Source organism: Pelophylax lessonae, assembly GCF_965119305.1.
Source record: "Pelophylax lessonae genome assembly, chromosome: 9".
Lineage (NCBI taxonomy): Eukaryota > Metazoa > Chordata > Amphibia > Anura > Ranidae > Pelophylax > Pelophylax lessonae.
This window is the reverse complement of record NC_138776.1, coordinates 105,821,020-105,845,161: the sequence shown is the minus strand read 5'-3', so window position 1 is coordinate 105,845,161 and position 24,142 is coordinate 105,821,020. Positions and strand designations below refer to the sequence as shown.

Below are 24,142 nucleotides of genomic sequence, written 5' to 3'. Positions count from 1 at the left end.
AGTTATAATGCTGGGGTGCCGTGAAGGGCTTTTACTTTCTGCTATAAAACATATATGTACAATAAAAAAATGTAAACAATCAAATTTCTATATCAGTAGGCCAATATGTATACTGCTACATATTTTTGGTAAAAAAAAAATCCTAATAAACTCATATTGATTGGTTTGCACAAAAGTTCTAATACTGGTGTGCCTTGAAGGGGCTCTGCAGCTTACACGTGTATTTGCAAATGTGTGCAAAATAAACCCCTGTTTTTAACGCAAAGTGTTACACAGGATAATTTGGTTGGTCGCAGGCTGGTTGGTAAGTTGAGCTGGGAATTTTCTTTGGCTTTATTTGACATGCGTTGCCCTTCCATGAGCTCCTTTCTCCAAAGGCAAGTTATAAGCGGGGGCAGTGGACCATTTGTTTGTACTTTTATTGACCTGCGTTTCACATGAATCCCAATGCAGGAAAACAGCGCCCATCCACATGAAAGCAGGAACCTATACAGCTCCAAGCTTGCTTTTTTCCCACATTATTGTTTATTTTTTAACATTGCTTAGCCCAATATATTCTCTTCATGAGAGATCATGCACAATTCAATAAACTCGTTCACAAATAAATTAACAGACACACACGGCAAGTATAGGATTTATTAGAACAGGGAAAATGTTTTTTTTTTCTCTTCTTCCCCACATCTGTCCACTTTTCCCTTTTCCCTTACTAAACATGGCCGCCGAACGCTACTACCGACACGTCACTTCTGCCCGGAAGTATTTGCTCCGCACATTAGAGGAAGTGGAGTGGTGATATGGCAGCTGCTGTCATTCCGTTTCTTTGGTAGTTTTGCTGCCTGGCTCGGATATGATCCCGTTCACCGTCAATATCAAGCTGTCTACCCGGACTCTGACAGGGGCGCTGACCCAGCACAACAGGGGGGCTCTGGACTGGTGAGTTCCGGGGTCAGAGGTCACTGACAGCCCCAGACAGAGGCGTACTGAGGTTGTAGCTAGAACCTCTGCCAGGTGTTTATTATATGAAGATAGGTTGGAGGAAGCAAGGTTAGACCTCATGCACATGGGGTGTCTGGTTAGTCCCTATGAATTTCAGAACTCCTGGAAGGAGAGATGCTGCTTAATAGAACATGTCTAATGCTGCGTATTACACGTGCGCGTAGGCGCGTGTAGTGTTTGAGCGCTAATGGGATTCCATTGGTCAGAATATGAATTAATTTGGGGCGTTGGAATGCATTAACGCTCCAATGCATTGTAAGCGCTTTCGATGTGTGTAGATATGTTTAGGCGTCATTTTGTGTGCGTTTTTGCTCTGCTTTTTAGTTCCTCTCCTAAACGCGCTTTTTGTTGTTTTTTTTTTTTTTTCTGCCTGTAAACGCCTGTGTGTACATTGACATAGTTTTAACCACTTTACCACCGGAGGATTTTGCTGTCTTACGACTTGTGCGACTTTAACTGACAATTGCGCGGTTGTGCAACACCGTACCCAAACGAAATTTACGTCCCTTTTTTTTTTCCCCACAAACAGAGCTTTCTTTTGGTGGTATTTGATCACCTGTGTGATTTTTTTTTTTTTTTTTTTTTTTTTTTCCTTTTTGCGCTATAAACAAAAAAAGAGCGTAAATTTTGAAAAAATAACAATATTTTTCACATTTTTTATATGAATTTCCCCCCCAAAAAAATGTAAAAATCAAAATTTTTTTAACATTTTCGGCCAATTTGTTTTATGCTACATATGTTTGGTAAAAAAAACTCGCAAAAAGCGTATTTTGATTGGTTTGCGCAAAAGTTATCGCGTTTACTAACAAAGGGAAAGATTTCTGTCATTTTTGGTGTTTTTTTTTTTTTTTTTTTTTTGTCGGTACAATGTCAGTACTGCGACATTACGGCGGACAAATCGGACCCTTGACTGACATTTTTGACACTTTTGGGGTTACCAGTGACATTACTGCAGTAATCAGTGCTATACGTATGCACTGTTACTGTAAAAATGACACTGGCAGGGAAGGGGTTAATTTTATTGGAGAGGGCGGGGTTAATGTATGCCTGGTGCTTACTAACGTGTGTGGGGGGAGGTGACTGAGTGACACAAGGACAGATCGCATGTTCAGCTATGCTGAACCCTGCAATCTGTCACGGTCTGTCACTTAGGAGATCCGCCCGCTTTGTTTACACAAGCGGGCGGATCTCCACACTCAAATCCCCGACGATCAGGGAAGAGCGGCGCTGATCACCGCCGTTTCTCCCCTGGCCCGACTCTCGCTGTGACTGAATACAGCGGGAGCGAGCCTCCGGCGGCGCGCGCGTGCCGCCCACAAGGGGAGGAGTCCAGCGACGTAGGTCTACGTCGCTGGAGGGAAACGAGCCACTTTGCCGCAACGTGACTGGTCGGCAAGTGGTTAAGAATAAAAGTATAAATCAAGGAAAACCAACTGCGCACACGTGTAATGGATGAAAATTAACAATCAACTGATAACTGAGTGAATCACTGTGCAATAAGTGAGAAATCTCAATAAATAGGTAAATAAATTGATGAATGTGATCGCAATTATTACCTTCTAATCACATAAATATGCATGCATATAATCAATAATATAATAAATAAATAATCCACAATAAATAACTTGTGCTTCAAAATTAATGATGAATGGTGAATCTGATAAAAACAATCGGTGATCAGGTGCTAATGTGTCCCCGTGCTGTGTAGAGGGTCACCAAGGGTTCCACCAACTCTGTGAACCACTCCCCTTCAGTCCAATAACTCGCCCCACAGTATGGCCCACCATCAGCATGGTTCAGGCAAACTGAGCTGTATATGCATAAAGCTCCGCTTCCAATACAAGCTGCTTGGTCAGCTTCTCCTCTCCCATCCACATGCAAGAGAAAAAACAGCCCCACTAGCGCAATAACGTTTTAAAATTTTATTGGAAACTAAAAGTACAAATCCTTTTAAGATTGCACTCACATGATGCACAGAAACAAGCGCTTAGAAATAATACAATCCGAGGGTATGGCGTGCTCACCCGGTCCTCCCCGCCTCCACAGAGGTATGTCAGATCTGCGACCCCGCCCCCCCCCCCCCCCGCCGACGCTCACCCGATCTTCTGTTCCGATTTGCTGCGTAGCCACGCCCTGATGCGTTTCCCGACACTTCGTCAAAGGGTTTTTTTTTTTTTTTTTTGTTTACAGGCTGAAAAAAAAAGTCTATAAACGGGGGCATTTTTTTTTTTTTTTTTTAAGGCCGGTGCACATTAGGCCTCAGCCACCATTCACACCTGACTGTTTTGCCACAACCCATGTTTATCAATTCATGTATCTGTGCTCAGGTACCTGTCGCTCTAAAAGCGACATTAGATACTTTTAAGGCCTGATTGGTGTTTCAGGTCCCATAGACTATAACGGGAATGCCTGAAAACACGCAAATTGGACGTTCTTTTCACGCCTTTTTTTCTTAACCACTTGGCCTCCAGAAGATTACATCCCCCCCCCCCCCTTCGTGACCAGGCCATTACTTGCAATACGGCACCGCGTTTCTTTAACTGACAATTGCTCGGTCATGCAATGCTGTACCCAAATAAAATATAAGTCCTTTTTTTCCCACAAATAGAGCTTTCTTTTGGTGCCATTTGATCACCTCTGTGGTTTTTATTTTTTTGCACTGTAAAAAAAAAAAAAAAAAACTGACAAACAAAAGACAATATTTTTTACTTTCTGCTATAAAACGCACCCAATAAAAATATGTAAAAAAACAAAAACAAATTTCTTCATCAGTTTTAGGCCAATACGTATTCTGCTACGTATTTTTGGTAAAAAAAATTCCAATAAGTGTATATTGATTGGTTTGTGCAAAAGTTATCACACCTACAAACGATGAGATATTTACATTTTTTTTTTTTTTTTTTTTTAATTTTTATTTTTCTTTTATTGGCGGCGATTGCCAACTTATAGCAGGACTGCGATATTGCTGCAGACAAATCGGGACACTGACACATTTTGGGGACCAGTAACACTAGTACAGTGATCAGTGCTAAAAAAACATGCACTGTCACTGTACTAATGACACTGGCTGGGAAGGGGTTAACATCAGGGGCGATCAAAGGGTCAACTGTGTGCCTAGCCTGTGCTTTCTCACTTTTACCAGAAGTCATTAATCTATCTCCCTGCTTTGCAGAAACACAGGATCAATACCTTCCCTACCGACAAAATTTCAATCTGCCTTGTTTACATAGTCAGATTGCCGTTCTGCCTGTGTACTGTATATAAGGACACTTACCTGTCCAGGGATCCAGCGCTGTTGTCACCTGAGCCGATTCTTCAATCGACTTTAAGTGCAGGTGTTGGCATCTTTACTGAGGAAAACCTTCAGGCTTCACAACCAGTTTCCTAATGCACATTTGTGGGTCACGCTGCGCTTTGTGAATGGTCCCTCCTCCTTCTGGGACCTGTGTGTGTGTCTCAGAAGGAGGCAGGGCCAGACATACTCTTGGATCCCCAGGGCGATTTTGCTTGGAAGTAGGAGCGGGTACCTGTCAAAACCAGGTACCCGCTCCGCCACCCCAAAAAGTGGAGGGGGGTGGGGTTGCGAACAAGCCGCGCTTCCCCTTTTGGGTGGAGCTCTGCTTTAACTGCTTCAATACAGAGCACTTTTACCCCGCTTCCTGCCCAATCCAATTTTCAGCTTTCAGAGCTGTCATACTTTGAATGACAATTGTGACAATTGCATGGTCATGTGTGAGATGAGGAGAGTGGATAAACGGCACTTCCGTGTTTACCTGTGAGCAGCTGTGATTGGGACACAGCCAATCACATGGGTAAAGAGCCCCAGAACGAGAGGGGATCCCACCTGCCGTCATTTTACTATAAGGCGGGCAGGAGGAGGTTAAACACTTTCAGTGCATTTTTGGTGCATTTTCTGGTTTCCTGACTCCCAGCATGCACCTGTGAAACATGGACATGTGACTCAAAAAATGCACTGAAAACTCAGAAGTGGTGCGCATTTGATGCTTTCCCATTGACAATGGAAGGTGTGTTTTTGAAAAGCGAACCAAAGATGCAGCTTGGAGAACTTTTCAAAACGCAGTACAAATACAGCACAGCAGTGTGAATGGCCACATAGTATTTCAAGTGGAATAAAAAAAAATATATATAAATGTTAAAATACAACCTAATATTACCCCCCCTCCTACTAAATCTCCCCCTTAAACAGGTCCAACTTTCTCCTTCGAACCCATTCGAATTTGTGTATATTAATGAAATTAAAGGTGACTTATATTCCCGATAGTATTGTCTACTCAAACCATCCCATACCCTAAGTGTTCCCAGTCAGAGGATCTGTGCCCTTAGCTAATTCCCGTTGTCGTCGTGGAACCAATACCATCTTGCATAAATCAGCCCAACTTTGTGCCAGTTCAATCTCCACCCAACTTTTAGCTTCTTTGTTGTGCATCCAATCAGCTATTCGTGCAGTAGTAATTGCCTGGTAATACTTTTTCTCCTTCGCCAACACGGCATAGGAGATTCTAGGGTGTTTATGTGCCTATATGTAATTTAATACAATAGATCTTAATTTCCTAAATATTCCTGAGGTAAGGTGATTGGAATCATTTGAAATAAAATATATATTTAAGTAGAATGATAAATTTTTACTGCGTTTATTCTACCTAGCCAAGAAAGGGGTCTATGTCTCCGGAGATTCAACTGCTACAACTTCGCTTGTTAAGTGTTGGGATATAATTGGCCTTATACAGAGTTGTTAGAGATGCAATGAGCTTCACTCCAATGTATCACAGTTCCTCACTACACCATATAAAGGGGAATTTTAGGTTGTATTGCCTTCTGTTCTCCCTTTGTGATTGTTATATTCAATATCTCCGACTTAGCCATGTTGAGTTTAAAGTTTGACATCTTCCCATGTCGGCCCAATTCTTCCATTACAATTGGTAGTATCCTGGGGTTTGAAAAGTAAAAAAGCACATTGTCTGCATGCACGGCTACCTTACACTCCTTGCCCCCTATTTTCACTCCTCTGATGTCTGCGTTTATAATGAATCGTAGCCAGCAGAGGTTCCAAAGCTATTATGAAGAGCATTGGGGAGAGGGGGGCATCCTTGCCTAGTACCATTAAATAATTTGAAGGGGGGGATAGACTACCATTTACTCTGTCTGCCATTGGATGATGGTAAAATGCAGAGATCCATCGCATCATCCTGTTGCCAATACCTTGATGTCTCAAGGTTTCTAACACGAGGCCCCAGTCTACCCTGTCAAATGCCTTTTCAGCATCTATCAACACGAGTACGACCAGGACCTCTTCAAAACTATCAAAACTAATGACTTAAGACAGTTAACCCTCCCCTCCCTTGCTATCAAAAAACCTACCTGGTCATTGTGAATCAATCTTGGCAACAATGGTTTTAATCTTTCTTCTATTATTTTGGGGAAATCCTTTATATCGTTGTTTTATACAATATACAAAAAAAAAAAATGGGCTAACTTTACTGTTTAGTTTTTTTTAAATGCAGTGAAAACTACATGACAAAAATATTGCAATGACCGCCATTTTATTCTCCAGAGTCTTTGCTAAAAAATATATGTATATAGTTTGGGGGTTCTAAGTAGTTTTCTAGCAAAAAAATACTGATTTTAACTTGTGAACAAAATGTGTCAAAAATGGGCTCGGTCCTTAAGTGGTTAAACTCTCTTAAAGAGGTTGTAAACTCGTTTTAAAAATTTTTTTTTTTTTTACAACCTGCAAGAGAAAGACATAATGAGCTAGTATGCATCGCATACTAGCTCATTATGAAATACTTACCTTAGAACGAGCCCCCGCCGTGCCGCTCTCTTACCTGTATGACGGGCGACATGACATGTCGCCCGTCTTCCGGGATCGCGGCATCCGGCCATCTGATTGGCCGGAGCCGCGGTGACGTCACTCCCGCGCACGCGCGCGGGAGCCGACGGTCACGGCACGGGGCTCTGAAGGAACGGCACGATCAGCCGTTCCTTCAGAGCGCATGCGCCAGTGACGTCACTGGCTCAATTAAAGGTAAATATCTCCTAAACGGTGCAAGTTTAGGAGATATTTACAGTACCTATAGGTAAGCCTTAATATAGGCTTACCTATAGGTACAACTTCCTGAGGAGGGTTTACTTCCTCTTTAAAAAGGAAATAAAAAGCACGATTGGGCCACTACGTTCGGCTATAGAAAAGCTGGAGGTTCCAGCAAGGTTCAGCCATACGAGTACCCAGTCTTCCAGTAAGCAATCCATCCCCTTGTGCAGTGGAGAAGAGGTGGACCTAGCGGAGCAGGAAACTGATTCAAACAGCTCAGAATCCGAAGACGGCCTATGCTTGGACTCAGATGAAGACCCGGCATCAGAAGGCACCCTTTTTTTCTTCGAAGACACTGACCGTTTGCTAAGAGCCATAGCAGATACACTGGTCATCAAAGCAAAAAGTCGCAGAGCTTTCCTTTACATGATAAGATGTACAAAGGCTTACAACCGAAAAAACCAAGAACATTTCCAGTACATGAGACTCTGAAAAACTTAGTCAAGAATGTGAGGAGCCAGAAAAGAAGCTCCTCACGCTAGCTGCGATTAAGTGCAGATATCCTTCCGCAGATGAGGATATGGAATCCTAGGCAAAATGCACTAAAGTAGATGCCTCCCTTGCCAGAGTCGCAAACAAGCCCGACTTAGCCTTCCGACGACTCTGGGACCCTCAGTGATCCCATTGATAAGAAGGTGGAGGCACTGCCAAAGAGAGCTTGGGAAGCTGGAGCAGCGAATCTAAATCCAGCCTTAGCCTCCACTTGCACGGCTAGGACCTTGCTAGTCTGGCTAACTTGGCTGCAAGACTTGCTAGAAGGAGAAACCCCAAAAGAAGAGTTAGTAAGGTTCGTATCCACACTAACCAGAGCAGCAGCATTCCTCGCAGATGCTTAGGCTGAAGCTGTGAGGGTATCGGCCAGGACCACTGGCCTAAATAATTCGCCTGTGGCTGAAGTCGTGGGGAGGAGACATTGCTTCCAAAAATAAATTGTGTGGAATCCCCTTCACAGGCATTTTACTGTTCGGAGCGGACTTGGAAACGGTTTTTGACAGAACCGCAGCAAAAAATAAAGGTTTTCTTTAAACCAGAAACAAGCAGGGGAAAGCACCCTTTTGTCAGTCCAGGAGATTTAATAAAGAAACGAGACCAAGGGAAGTGATGGACACAACAAAACAAAAAAGGCAAGGGAGACTTTATCCTCAAGCCTTCCATTCCAAGAAACAAGAAGCAATGACTGTCCCCAGGGGGGTTGACAGACTTGCCACCTTTGCTCATCAATGGAGGAAGATCACAAGAAATGGATTTGTCCTTTGCACGATAGCAGAAGGTTACTCAATAGTTTTCCACTCGTCCCCCCCAACCAAGTGCCTGGTGATGACACTCCTGAAAGGCACAGACCACGCAGAGGCTTTTTTAACTGCACTGGAGAACCTACTAAAACAGTGGTTTGTCACATCCCACTGGAAGACAAAAAAAAACAGAAGTTTATTCACAAAGCTCTACCTTTTTTAGTATATTTACATGTGCCGAGTTAAAAAAAAAAAAAAAGCCTTTAAAAGTACTTAGGATTTGCGGTCAAAGGCCCGGCTACCACTCTACATATGCAGTACACGGTTCTACCTTTCGGCATCTCTTCAGCACCCAGGATTTTCTTAAAAATAATGGCAGGAGCCCTGAAAAACCTAAGACCGCAAGGCATAGGTGTGGTGCCATACCTAGACGATCTACTGTTCGTTGCGAAAATCAGCAGACAGCCTAGAAGCCGATCTGCACAAAAGCATCTTTCCTGCAAAGCCTTGGAAGGAACGAAGAAAAATCAGTTAACTCCAAGCCAGAGAGTCATATACTTTGGGCTACATACTGGATGCCAAAATAACAAACAAAGGTTCTCCTAGTGGAGGAAAAGGTTGAGAAAATAATGGAGGGGATAGTATCTGATAGGAGCCAAATTCATGACTATCCGGTGGGGCATGGCAGTGTTGGAACTAATGACGTCCTCAATTCCGGCCATCACCTGGGCACCGCTCCATATGAGGCCTCTACAAAATCACATACTGCACATACTGGCCCAATGGAATGGCAACCCATCCTCCCTAGAGAGGAATAATTTTTTCCTTGTTCAATCAAAAGCGTGCTCCAATGGTAGCTCAACCCACTGATTTATCTCAAGGGACACAGATGGACGCAGTCCGATCAGGTGCAAGTCACTACGGAGGCCAGCACTCAGGGATGGGGAGCGCATATGGCGGATTGTTTCGTACAAGGAAAATGGAATCCCCAATTAGTCCCAAGCATCCTCAAACATGAGGGAATTAAAGGCAGTAGAGGAGGCGCTAAGAGCATTCCAACTGGCCATTCAGGACAAAGATGTCCGGTTTTAGTCAGATAACACCACAATGGTCGCATACCTAACCAGACAAGGGGGAACAAAATCGACTTGGCTAATGAGTCTGACAGAAATTATACTGTTTTGGGCCGAGAGAAACATCAGATCCATCTCCACCATACATCTGAAAGGAACGGACAACACGCTGGCAGACTTCTTAAGTCGAAAAGCCATAAAACAGACAGAATGATTCTTAAATTAAGCCACCTTCTCGTGGATCACTCAAACCTAGGGGGTACCCGAGGTGGATCTGTTTGCGTCAAAAATAAATACGAAACCCGCAAAATTCTTCTCCCTGAACCCCACAGATGGCAACATTGGTGTATATGTGTTCAACCAAAATTGGGCATACATGCTGTGTTATGCATTCCCTCCAACTGCCCTAATACCAACGGTAGTACAAAAGATCAGGAAAGAGAGGGCAGTAGTGATACTTATTGCACCCCATTGGCCCCAGAGACCATGGTTCAGTCACTTGAAGAATCTCAGTGTTCGACCATGTCTAATGCTTCCAGACATGGCGGACCTCTTAACACAGGGAACAGTCAACCACCCGAACCACAAGGTCATGAAGCTCTTGGCCTGGTTCATGAAAGGGTAAGTCTACAGAGGAAGGGTCTGTTGAACAAGGTGATAGACACCATTTTAGTCAGCAGAAAATCTGTAACCAGAGCCATCTACGAGAAAGTGAGAAGGTTTGTCTTCTGGTACGGGAGCAAAGGAGCCCCCAACAAGGGGACTATTCCAGCAGTCGATCAGGGCGATCTGATTACATAGGCAGTTCTGTCAGTGTACCAAAGCATCAGTGGGTGCCCACCAATTAGCTCCCGCTGTGTCCAATCATGGCAGGAGCTGGGCGTGTGCACCCAAATTCAGAAGTGCAGAATTGCGTACTAGGTACGTGACCCTGCGCAGGAGAGCCGCCTCCCCCCGCCATATATCTACAGTATACGGTCGGAAAGTGGTTAAAGAGGTGGAGATCTACTTGAACAACATGGAAGAAGTCAAAGATCACTGGGCACAATGTCGCCTCCTCCCACCTGATTTACACCTCTAATTGCAGTTCTACAATGTCACAATCATGGCTTTAAATTAGGGATGCACCGATCCGACTTTTTTGTATCCGATACCGATACCTGGTGTTGTGAATCACCGATACCGGAACCGATCCGGAGCTACACACAAACAAGCGGCTGCAGTACAAAGCAAAGCCGCTGCTTCATGTGTACGGATCCTCCATTTACAGGCGGAGTGCATCTAATATCACTCCGCCTGTGAGCCAGGACTATACAGGAAGTAGCTGGTCCCATCCCATACTACTACTGCACCAAGTAAGGGATGGCTGAGCCGTTACTAAGCAAAAACCGGATCGGCCAGTGGATCGGTCAATTTTACCAATTCCCCCCCCCCCCCCCGATCCAGCTATAATGGCCATATTGGCACCGATATCCGATCCGAATATCGGATCGGTGCATCACTAGTTTAAATCAGGTGGTGAGAAGGCAAGATATCTCCTCCTCCCCACTTGCTAAACACGCTTGGATCACTTTTCAGAGGAGCAGCAGTGCCTGCTGCACTTGTGCTTGAGCCCTTAATTGCGTTCAGCTGCGGCACCCTTCGTGCTCATTCACATGTAAAGTGGGGGTTTGTGGTGGTGAAATCCTGTGGTTGAGTTGTGGTTTTATTGCTCCCAATCCCTACCCTCTTTAGCTGCCAAAGGTTTACACATGCCGCAGCAAGAATAAAGCCCCCTGGTGATTTTGGTGGATGCTACCATCTGCCAATCGCTACCCTTTCAAGTAAATGGGGCCACTTTGCAAGTGCCCCACAACTGCATGCGTCTGTGGGGTCCAAGGGGTTAAAGCAGGTGAGAAAGCAACACAATGCTGCCTGTTTTAACCCTTTGTTTGCTGTACTGCACAAGGATGCAGGGCACTTGCTGAGTGGCCTCATTCACTTAAATGGGTCATGCTTGGCACAGGTGCTACACACACCAACCATAACTCCTGCTGCGGCTGCAAAATGTGTACATCCCTGGCCAATGCAGCTAAAAGGGGATGTGGTTTGGGCGGGGGTGATAAAAACACATCATAACTATCGTGTTTTTTCACCCCCAAACTGCAAATGTAAATGAACCCTAACTGTTCTGAGTTCCCTATAAGGCTGCTTTCACACTTATATGCTGTGGTTTACCAGCACAGTGGGTGCAGTGCATCTGCAATATTCCTGGGTTAGCTTCACTTTGCCATAGACTTCTATTATAGCCGACAGGTGTGGTGCACCTTCTGAAAGCACACAAAAACGTCTGCATTCAGGAATTCTGGTGTGCTTTCAGAAAGTGCACCAAACCCACAGGATATTATAGAAGTCTAAGCACAGCAAACTCACAGGAAAGCTGCAGGTTCACTGCACTGCAACCGCAGTGTGGGTAAACTACAGCACATCATTGTGAAAGCAGCCCTATACTATTATGCCCAGTGTAATGCTTCACACTGACCTGAGGATCTCTTCTTTCCTGCTGCTGGCACCACTCTGGAGACCACTACATGGGATAAGAGATGGAGTGCAGTTGGTATCACTCTGCATGGGACAGGAGCCAGCACTACAGAGGAGGCATTGACTTATGAGGCTCTTCCTCCCTACTACAGCTCCAACTTTACAAGAAGTCCCTCTGCATTGCACTCTGTTTGATGCTCTGGAATGGCGGGTCAGCAATGGGGGGGTTGCTGACCCTCGTCCTAGATCCTAGGAATAAGGTATTTTTGCCAAAACTCCTAAACTCAACTCTGTAAATGTATACATAGGCTTTTAGCAGTTTAGGAGCTACCGTGTTAAGGTGAGCTTCAACCTCCCTCTCCCTAACATGGAAATATCACATTCAGGATAGCAACGTTTTGACCCCACGGCCGCGGTGAATGTAGGCTACTGTAGGCTACTGTACATGAAGCCTAACAGTTTCCATCTGTCCTTGTCTGGATGAACAAGAAAAACAGAGAATAAGGAGAGGTATACGCTCCTGACTTGCTTGTTTCTGAGTGAATGCACTAGGTATAAAAAGACCTTAGTCTACATTGCAAGTGGATGCGGTATGAAGAGGTAGAGTCAGCAGAGGAATAAAACAAGAGCAAGCAATGGAAAGTAAGCTAGAGGCAGAAAAGGTAATTACATTTTGAATGAGACAGGTCTATGGCTGTTTATGGCCATGTTCTGGAAATGCATTTGATTGGATTTGTACTGTTAATCTGTCTATACACATTAAAGACTGTACACTTATTACTCCAATGCCAACCCATGCATGAAATGTTATATACAGACAGCACAATCTTTCAGGTTAATTTGTGATTGAAAAGCATTCATATGAGGTGGTGAGAGCTTAAAGTCTACTTTATAAAGAGCCTTTGAAGAACTGAAACCTGTTCTTTATAGAAATATGACCGATCAGAACATTGATTATGAGTAGAAAGGGGAGGATAAATGGCGCTGCTTGATATCAGGAGAGTTATGGACCAGTGGGAGAAATGGAGTGAGTCTGACAAGTGTCAGTCTTTCAAAGAAATATGTTGAAAAGTGCTAGTGCAACAAAAGATATGTATACAAAAACAAATGACAGTGTAATGGCTAAAAAACGGATACATAAACTAAGTATCCAAAAAAACAAAACGTCAATAAAGTGACAAGTGCAAAAAAAAAAGTGACCTGCAAAAAGTCCAAAAAAGTAAGTCCATAGAAAATTGATATACTCAGAAATCCAAATACCGTAGTTAATCAATCTTCAATGGCCATTTGTGACTGTGAAAGCACACATGCTCCCCCTCTCTCCCAGGACCGCACTCACCAGAGAGACGAACCCCTACAGGGGTTACAAATATCAATCGCAGTTAGAATGGCTCCCGTATATATGCCCAGTATGGGAGACCCTTAATGTACAGACCACGAATGCCAGTATACTTGAAAAGTCTGTCTCCTTGCTCTGTTCTGTGCTGTGCCAATTACTTGTGACCACAAGGCAGGACAGATATAGAGATATAGAGATATAGATATATAGATAGATGGAGATATAGATATATAGATAGATAGAGATATAGATAGAGATATAGATATATAGATAGATATAGATAGATAGAGATATGGATATATAGATAGATAGAGATATAGATATATAGATAGATAGAGATATGTGTGTGTGTGTGTGTGTGTGTGTGTATATATATATATATATATATATATATATATATATATATATATATATATATATATATATATATATATATATATATATATATATATATATATATATAATATAAATGTGTGTGTGTGTGTGTATATGTGTGTGTATATAGATAGATAGATAGATAGATATATAGATATATATAGGTGTGTGTGTGTGTGTGTATATATATATATATATATATATATATATATATATATATATATATATATATATATATATATAATGTGTATGTGTGTGTATTGTGGTGCTCTGCCTGGTTAAAAATAATTGTTTTATCTGTTTTGATGCATTGGCATGCGTTACGCTCATTGATGCAGTGCTGATTTTTTTTAATTGGCTGAACATACTTATGATGTTCAGCCATTCCATTGTGTCATTCATCATGCTGCATTTTACAGTATGTAATTGTCTGGGAAATATAAAGTACTTGAGCTCCCGAGAGTAGACGGCTGCAAAAGAATATGATTAGCACCGCTGTCTACTTGGAGCTCCCAGGTGCTTTCCACCAGTTGGCTGTAAACTCCAAATAAGGGTTTTATTTTTACAGGTTCTGGAATTTTACAAAATATTAATACCAATAAGGATTAATCATTTCCAGTTGTTCCACAAGAAAGAAATAAACTCTGAACAAAATTGGGAGGATGAACAAAATTGGATGAATGAACAGAGCGTGTTATCTGTCAAATCCCAACCATGGCACTACCTGCCTGGAGTTTGCATGTTCTCCCTGTGCCTGTTATTCCGGTTTCCTCCTACAATCCATTGTAAGCTCCTTGAGGGCAGCGACTGATGTGAATGTACTATATAGTGTGTATATATAGACTCTATTATCTATGTCTCTGATGCATAAATTGATGGGGCTATAGAAGTACAGTACCTGTAATAAATAAAACAAACTAAAGTGTTGCATGATGATGGTGCGCTATCAGTCCATACACATCCACCTCTCCTTTCCCTTTTTTGAGTGCAGGCTGCTTCTCGCTACCTGCCCCTCCTCACTACAGTTGGTAATGGTGTACATTTTAGAACTATTTTTTACTTTAGAACTTTAATGCAAGTGCTTGATTATTTTGGGCATGACATATCTGACAGTAATATCAACTATTTTAATATAATTTTTAAAGTAATTTGGTGTACAGAGAACTTGTGTAATGGCATTGTTGATTTGGTGCACTGAAAATGTTTTAAGGAAAGAATGTATTATCCTGCTCTACCTTTTTAATTGGTGTATATCTTGTTGGTCAAAAACTAGAGCTGCACGATTAATCGTTTAAAAAAAAAAAAAAAAAAAAGCACTCTCCCCTCTTACGATCTTAATCCGGCATTTCCACAATTCATTTAACAGTGCAGAGCCATTCTCTGCTCGGAGCTGTCCGAGAAGAAGAAGAAGAAGAAGAAGAAGAAGAAAAAGAAGAAGAAAAAAAAAAAAAACAGCCCGCAAAGTTTATCACAATATTGCTCAGCATAAAGAGAAATGTATAATTTCATTCTTTTAGATCAAAGGGATGTACTATGGTCTGTAAAAGAGGTCAGTTTAACCAATTAACGTCTAATCCTTTTTTTGACACTGGTTGAAAATCTGTATTTCTTTCGTTCATTGACTACCTGGTGAAGGCTCCTGCCAGGGCCCCTGTCCTGCCTTGGTCTGTCCCTGTGGCCTAGGGATCCCTTCTGGGTCCCTGGAAGCCTTGTGATGCTACCATTTTGTTGTATTGTATTCCCTTTCTCTGAAAAGTTTGTTCCTTATGCTATGGTCACCAGTACAGTATTTGTACATTGATATATCCCCTCTCAATTGTCTCTTCTCCAGTGAAAAAAGGTTCAATGCTTGCAGTCTTTCCTCATAGCTGATGTCCTCCATTCCCCTAATTATCTTTTGTTGCCCTTCTCTGGACTCTCTCCAGTTCCAGCACATCCTTCCTGAGGACCGGTGCCCAGAACTGGATGGCATATTCAAGATGTGGCCGGACCAGAGTCTTGTAAAGTGGGAGAATAATCTTTTTCTGCAGTGAATCCCCGTTTTTTTTTTTTTTTATACATGCCAGTATTCTGTTGGCTTTGCTTGCAGCGGCTTGGCATTGCATGCCACTGCCAAGCCTGTTGTCCACTGGGACCCCCAGGTCCTTCTCCCATCTTAGATTCACCCAGAGGTTCCCCCCATGATTCTGTCCCCTGGCCCTTAATGATCTGGCTGACAGAAAGACGGAGGCTGTGGCCCACAATATGTACACTGTGGCTGGTTCGGCACTGAGGTCAGTATTCACCATTGCCCTGGTGTCGCAAACTCTGACTGAGTGGACTAAGCTTTTACGTTGTGACCTGGAGGGAGAACAGCTCCCCCCTGCCTTTGCTGAGCTGGAGGACCAGCTGGTCCAGGGGCTGCAGTTTATCTGTGATGATTCTTTGGATCCGTTTCAGCAGTGGTTCTTCAGCCTGTCTTTTGGCTCAAATGCTGGTCTGCGGACCAGACTTCTAAAAAGGCCTTGACTGATCTGCCCTTTCAAGGAGATCGCGTGTTTGGAGCTACCCTGGATGACATTATGAAAGGTCTCACAGGTGGGGAAGAGTACCTTTCTTCCACAGGCTACTAAGAGCAAGGAACCTCCTCATAGACATGAGCCCTCCTTCTCAGCTCCTAAAATGCTTTTTTTTGTCCCCCAAGGTCGACGCCGTTCAGGGCCTCCTCCGGAGGAGCCAAACGAACCTGGTCTGGCAAGCCGAGAGCGGGCTTCTCCAGACCCACGGACTAGGCTCCTTCTGCATGAAGGTGCGGCCTCACCCGTATCGGGGGTAGGGGGGACGTCTTCGCTGGTTTCCGGACCCTTGGACTTCCCTGGTACAAGACAAGTGGGTCCACAAAGTAATTTTGGTCCGGCTACAAGATTGAGTTTTGCTCTTGTCCCCCAGCAAGGTTCTTTCCTTCCAACTTGCACCTGTCCCTGGACCACTTACATTGTCTGTTTGGGGTGATTTTCCCTGTTCCAACTTCAGAAAGTTTTCAGGGTTTTTACTCAAACCTGTTTACAGTTCCCAGGAAGGTAGGCAAGGTGTTTCCAATCCTGGACCTCAAGGCGCTGAACTGCTTTGTGCGGGTGCAGAAGTTCAGAATGGAGTCCATTTGCACGGTGGTGGCATCCCTGCGTCAGGGGGATTTTCTTGCCTCTATTGACATCAAGGATGCTTACCTTCACATTCCGATCTGTGCCGGTCACCAGCGCTTCCTCTGCTTTGCCGTGGGAGAGGAGCATTATCAGTTTGTGGCGTTACCCTTTGGTCTCGCCTCTGCTCCTCAGTTCTCCACAAAAGTGTTGGCACCGGTGCCAGCTTTGTTACGCCAATGGGGGATCGCGGTACTAGGCTACTTGGATGATCTCCTTCTGCGAGCAGAGTCTCTTACTGCTCTGGTGGAAAACCTGGAGATCACTATACAAACTCTGCGGGAGTTTGGCTGGATTCTGAATTTTCAGAAGTTTTGCTCTGGTTCCGTCCACAAAGCTGACTGGCTAAGGCTGAGTCCAGAGTCAGACCCAGATAGAGTTCTCCTTCCTCTGGACAAACTCCAGAAATTGCAGGCCGCAATTCGTCTCCTGCTGTCCAGCAGCTGGTCATCCCTCCGGACTTGCATACGGGTGCTGGGCCTGATGGCGTCAACCTTCGAGGCGGTTCTGTTTGCACAGTTCCTACGAGGTCCCTGTAAAGGGAGATTCTTGGACAAGACTCCACAGTCTCTAGACAATTGGATCCGGCTGAGTCGGGGAACAAAGGAGTCCCTGATATGGTGGCTTCGTTCTCTGGTGCTTCGCCTGGGCAAATCCTTCCATCCCTTGTATTGGACAGTGGTCACCATGGATGCCTGTCCGGCTGGGGAGGCGTCCTCAGCAAACATTCTGCTCAGGAGATCTGGACACTGGAGGAGTCCTCAAAGCACACCCCAGGGACAAGATTGTTGACCTGCACAAGGCTGGAATGGGCTACAAGTCAGCAAGAAGCTTGGTAAGGAGAAGACAACTGTTGGAGCGATTATTTGCAAATGGAAGAAATACAAGATAACCATAAATCATGCTCGGTCTGGAGCTCCATGCAAGATTTCGCCTTGCCTAAAGGATGATCATGAGAAAAGTAAGGGATCAGCCCAGAACTACACAGGAGGAGCTTGTGAATGATATTAAGGCAGTTGGGACCACAGTCTCCAAACAAATCATTGGTAACACAATATGCCATCATGGATTGAAATCCTGCAGTGCGAGCAAGGTCCCCCTCATAAACACGGTGCATGTACAGGCCCATGTAAAAGTTTCCCAATGAACATATAAATGATACAGAGAAGGATTTGGAAAAAGTGCTGTGGTCAAATGAGACCAAATATAAGCTCTTTGGCATTAACTTGACACGGTGGTGCTTTGGGGCTGTTTCTCTGCTAAAGGTACAGGCCAACTTTTCCGCTTTATGGAGTCAATCGACGGGGCCATGTATTGTAAAATCTTAGATAAGAACCTTCTTCTCTCAGCCAGAACACTGAAGATGGGCTGTGGATGGGTCTTCCTGCATGACAATGACCCAAAACATACCACCAAGGCAACAAAAAAGTGGCTCAAGAAGAAGCACATTAAGGTCATGGAGTGGCCTAGCCAGTCTCCAGGCCTTAATCCTATAGAAAATCTATGGAGGGAGCTAAAACTTCGAGTTGCCAAGCGACAGCCAAGAAACCTTAAGGATTTAGAGAAGATCTGTAAAGAGTGGACCAAAATCCCTCCTGAGATGTATGCAGACCTGGTCACCAACTATGGTCACCAATGGCCATTCCCCAATACCAGGGACAGGGATGAGCGTCTCGAAGGACCCGGCTGGCACCACTCTCTGGCTTCTAAGAGGATATCCCCCCCCCCCCCCCTCCATTGCTACCAGTTGTAGTTACAGCAATAGACTGTGGCATCCCAGCAGAGGATTATCCCTGCAAGCAAGAGCCTCATCGCGATAGACCCTCCCTTTTTTCTTTCCCCAACCGGTATAAGGGTAAAGCCACAGGAATATCCACACAATCCCATCTTTTGTTCGGCAGAGCATCCAACACAATTGTGATATTCTCTGACAGAGCTTGAGCTATTTAGCAAGAAAGAATGGGCAACAATCTTACTCTCTAGATGTGCAAATCTGGTAGAGACATACCCAAAAAGACTTGCAGCTGTAATTGCAGCGAAAGGTGGTTCTACAAAGTAATGATTCGCTGAATACAAATGCTCGCCACACTTTTCAGATACTGTATTTATTTGTAAAAAGATTTTGATAACGATTTTATCATTTTTCTTCCACTTCACAACTGTGCCACTTTGTTGGTCCGTCACATAACCCAAAAAATACATTTTAGGTTTTTGGTTGTAACATGACAAAATGTAGAAAATTTCAAGGGGTATGAATGCTTTTTCAAGGCACTGTAAGGGTCCATTCACACTAGCGCGACTTGTCAGGCGACTTGGTCGCCTGACAAGTCGAGGTCGGTCGCTCGCCATTGAGTAGTACAGGACCCGTTCTAATAGGAGCGACACAAGTCGCTCCGACTTAGAAAAAGGGTCCTGTACTACTTTGGGGCGACCTGGAGGCGACTTGCATTGACTTCAATTATATGAAGTCCGTGCATGTCGCGCCGAGGTCGCCCCACAAAATCCTGTCGCGGCAGTGTGAATGGACTGTAATTGCTTGCAAACATCTGAGGCTGAAATAATGTTAATGTAGCCAGCTTCCAAGGACAGAGAAGTAAACACACACACACACACTCACTGTAGGTAGGTCAGTAGTGTTTGCAGTGAACAGGCTTTTCATCAACTTTTTCTTTCTAGGGGCTGTCAAGGTTTAATTGCTTATGGCTGTCACTCACTGATCCTTGTGGTAGACCCCAGCACTGCACAGACTCTTCAGGTTTTAGAAAAACACAAAGCCAACATTGTCAAGGTAAGTGGGATGGACTAATTTCTACCATGATAAAGGAATCTATATATTGAATAAATTAAAAATGTTTATTGAAGAGCTAGCCTGTATATGTATTTTTGCATGCAATAGAGCACTCAAATCCTCCAGGAAGCACTGTGACCTTGATATGAGCATCACTTTCCCCCACTACTACCTCCATCAAGTCAGCCTTGATAGGTGGGACACAGCTGAGAGGTTCCTGTTTTTGGATTCTCTAGATATTTTCTTAGATAATGCTCTAGGGGGGCAGCAGTGTGAGAATTCAGAAAGCATGATGATTGAGTCTCTGCTGTTGGTTACCTGGTGGATTTTCAGGCCAGCATTCGATCAAGTGCTCTTCCATTATGGGTTTTTAGTGGGGTTTCTCTTTAAGAAAGTATCTGCAAATGGCACAGTATCAAACAAAAAATCCATATTTGTTTTGCCGTAGTAAGATTGCATACAATATATTATTCAGGTTAAAGAAGCAAAATATTCTTTACCAATGCATGCAGGTACTGGAAAGCTACACCGCATGCTTCTCTGTGTTCAGGCTCTTTAACATTTTTGTTATTCAAAAACAGAAGTGTAAAAATAAAGGCCACAGTTTGTTAGACACAAAAGTAGAACTTCTGATGAAAGTACACTTTACATCTGTGAGGCAGTTCACTGGTGGGAGAAAGGGAAAGCATGTGAGCAAGTGTTTGGTTAAGGTGAACATTTTGTGTCTGCTGTTTATAGATTTTAATGATTTCTAAAGCCTCAGTTGGGAGAACCTCTCAGATGATATTCAGGGTAAACGGAGCGAGGCAGATGGAGTCCAGGTTCTCTAGGAGGCCTGTGGACACCTACAATGTTGCTGATTAAAGACTGATTAAACTTGCCAGCTGGTGTAATAACTACATGCAAATAAACCAGAACAGTCCCCAAGTCACATACATCTGACTTGCATACGACTCCTACATACAAACTGAGGCAGCCTGATATCACTTCTGGCCGCATGCGTTCCAGGCTGGTTCCGGAAACTGCCGGGCAGCCATCCTGCCAGCTACTGACGACCGGGGACCACTGCTGGCTGAGGGCGCACAACAAGTAGGCATATCCCGCTGATTAATCTTAGATCAGACTTTGACTCTCTTATGGCACTTTTCCACTGCAAGTACCAGCTCGTACCGGCTCGGCTCTACTCTGCCCTGCTTGGCCCGGTTTGCTTTTCCACTGCTGGTACCGCATGGTACGGTGTTGGAACGGTTCGGTACGGTACGATATAGGTTTGCTTTTCCACTAAAGTAGTACTAAAGTTAAGTGGGTGGGATAACAACGGGGTGGGTGGGATTCTCTGACCAATCAGTGGCTAGTAGTGACTGCATGCAAAGGATTGTGGGATATGGTACCAGTTTGGTACCTGTTGGAACCACGATCGAGTAGGTACTGTTTTTTCAGAGTCGTACCGTACCGTTCGGTTCCATGCAGTGGAAAAGCAAACCTATACCGTACCGTACCGAACCGTTCCGACACTATACCAGGCGGTACCAGCAGTGGAAAAGCAAAAAACCGTGCCGAACCGTTACGGTTCCATGCAGTGGAAAAGCGCTATTATACCATTCAAATCCTCTCCAACAAGTCTATAATCCTCTACCAAGATAGTTTAAGGTTGTACAGTACAGCATTTACATGCACAGGAAAAAAATAAATATTATGTGAAGACTAACACCTGTTCAAGTTGCATTTAAAGTAGAACTCATACAAAATAATTTTTCCCTAAAACGTCTTTCAGGACAGCACCTTAGAGAGATGGCTCCTCCCTCTCCTCATCAGGAAACACCCCATCCACCAGATTTTAAAAGGAGGCTTCTCCCACCATTCGTCAGTTTTTGTGTTTCCTCCGGCCGAGGAACACCTCCTGTGGGGAGCTGGGCTCTTAAGGTGCTATCCTGAGAGACCGGGCTTCCTACGTCCACCTACCCTTTTTTGGAGACGATTGCTTCTCCCATTCACGCGACCGACTGCAGTGCATGGGCTCCTTCTTCCTCTTCAGTGCTCTAGGTTGATTCAGGACCCTGCAGAGCACAGCCCTGGGAAGGCATCTTGGAGGAGCGGAACGATTTTTCTTAGGCTTCCGCCGCCTTTTTTCAAATTTTCCACCATTTCTCCGGATCGAATGACGCTCGTCCGGACCGGAAGTGAGGTTCCGGAAAGGGCAGTGATCTGCAGGGGGCGTATGGCGTCATTTCCGCCGGACGCAGAGGAAGAAGGGAGGAGCAAGCTGGTGCCTTGTTCCGGTCCAGTGCAGGTGCGCTTTGGTCTCCGGAACCGGTACCGAAGCCACGGTTGATACCGCTGCCAAGCGATGGAAGCTTCATCAGCGAGTGGGACAGGCACAGGCACCAGTAAGGCCCAGGTAAGGGGTATCTTTATTATGGCCTATCTTACTGTGGGGTCTCTCTCCATCCCTTTTACTTTCCCCCCGGTGGCTGGGGGCCTGTCAGGGCACATGGGACTTCCCTTAAAATGTCTTCCTGTGCACCTTTGGTGGCCCTGAGAATCAGGCTGACTTAAGAAGCATGTGTATGTTTTCCCATTCAGGTCTTCCAGGCTAAAAGCTCTGAAACTGTTTTCAAGAGAAAGTGTCCTTCATGCAAAGTTGTCCGAAAGCTGGAAAAAGACACTTTGCCAGGGGTGTATTGATGCACTAGTCAAAGAAGAAGCATCTGCAGTTTGTGGCGACTTAGTCGCATCTGTGAGGAAGGAATTGGATGCTACCATCCAATCCTTTCGGTCATTCCTGCAGGATCCTGCCCTGAGTCAGCCATCAGCCTCACTGTCCTCTCAGGGTTCACAATTGGTTCCTTCGGTGGGGACAGAAGGGGTTCCCTCCACCCAAGGAGATCATTCCCCCTCACACTCCAAAGAGGATTCAGAGGAAGAAGAGGAGGGAGGGGCACAAAGTAGGCCCACTAAATACAAACTATCCTTAGAGCAAGTGGATGGTCTCCTGAGGGCAGTTTACATCACCCTGGGTCTAGAGGAGGATAAGAAGGAACTGTCCCTGCATGATAAAATGTATGCAGGCTTGGAAGAGCCTAAGGGCCGTATTTTTCCAGTGCATCAGACCATCTCAGATGCAATAAAACATGAGTGGGCTGATCCGGAAAAGAAAACCTTCTTCCCTAAAGCCTTTAAAAGGCGATTTCCTTTTGATGAGGACCCAGGAGCTCCCTGGAATAAGATGCCAAAGATTGATGCAGCCTTCTCCCAGGTTTCTAGGTCAACGGACCTAGCATTTGAAGACATGGGAGTCCTGAGGGATCCCATGGATAAGAAGATGGACCAGCAACTTAAAAGATCCTGGCAAACCATCATGGGGAATCTGAAACCTGCCATGGCAGTAACCTGTGTGTCCAGGAATCTGGAATACTGGCTTAGCCAGCTAAAAGCACACATCACAGCAGATTCACCTAAACAGGAAATTTTGGATTCCTTCTCCACGCTCTCCACGGCCATAGCCTTCATTGCTGACGCTTCAGCAGAGTCAGTGAAGATGACAGCAAGATCTGCAGCTTTATCCAACTCAGCCAGAAGGGCTCTTTGGTTAAAGACATGGCCTGGGGATACGGCTTCTAAAAATAAGCTATGTGGACTTCCTTTTCAAGGGGATCTACTATTCGGGCCTGGGCTAGACTCGGTTCTAGATAGAACAGCGGACAAAAAGAAGTCTTTTCCTGTGAAGAAGAAACAGGCAGCAAAAAAGCTTTTTTGACCTCAAAAAGCTCAGCAAAATAGCAGACCCCAGGAGAAAAGAAGAAACTGGTCGACACAAAAGCCCAAAGGGAAAGGAGGGGTTCTCTTCCATCCTCCTGTGTCAACCAACAAAACACAATGACAAAACATTGCCGGTGGGAGGAAGATTGAGGGAATTCCTCCCCTATTGGGCAGCCATAACAGAAAATCAATACATTCTGGATATGCTGTCACAAGGCTACAATATAGAGTTTGCAGAGACGCCACCCGAAAGGTTCTTTGTCACAAGCCTCCCAAGGGATGCAGAAAAAGCCCTGGCTATGATGGACCTGCTAAAGGACCTGAGGCGACAGGGAGTTGTCTGTCCAGTACCAGTGGAGAAACAACATCAGGGATTTTATTCCCACATATTTTTGATCAAGAAACCATCGGGGGATTTTCGTCTTATGTTGAATCTGAAACCACTAAACAGGTCAGTTCTGTACAAAAAGTTTTGAATGGACTCAATTCTTACAGTCAGAACCCTGTTAACAAAAGGATGCTTCATGGCATCAATCGACTTAAGGGATGCTTACCTACATATCCCTATAGCCCCTCGCTCACAGAAATTCCTAAGGTTGGCAGTAAATCTGGGAAAGGAAATGCTTCACATCCAATTCAAAGCACTCCCTTTTGGGCTATCATCCTCCCCTCGTATTTTTACGAAGGTAATGGCAGAGTGTTTAGCTCCCCTCCGCCTTCAGGGAATCTCTGTGGTGCCCTACCTGGACGACCTGCTTTTCTTTGCCCC

At 44.6% G+C, this 24,142-nt stretch overlaps 1 protein-coding gene across 1 annotated transcript in view; it reads left to right on the top strand.

The window, feature by feature from the left end:
* Positions 1 to 803: 803 nt before the first annotated feature.
* Positions 804 to 24,142, top strand: part of WDR11 (WD repeat domain 11) — a 190,947-nt gene continuing 167,608 nt past the window's right edge. The window contains exons 1-2 of the mRNA XM_082269198.1: positions 804 to 933; positions 19,503 to 19,614. Coding sequence (XP_082125324.1) covers positions 848 to 933; positions 19,503 to 19,614 — 198 coding nt within the window. The 5' untranslated portion in view covers positions 804 to 847. The remainder of the gene's footprint in view (positions 934 to 19,502; positions 19,615 to 24,142) is intronic.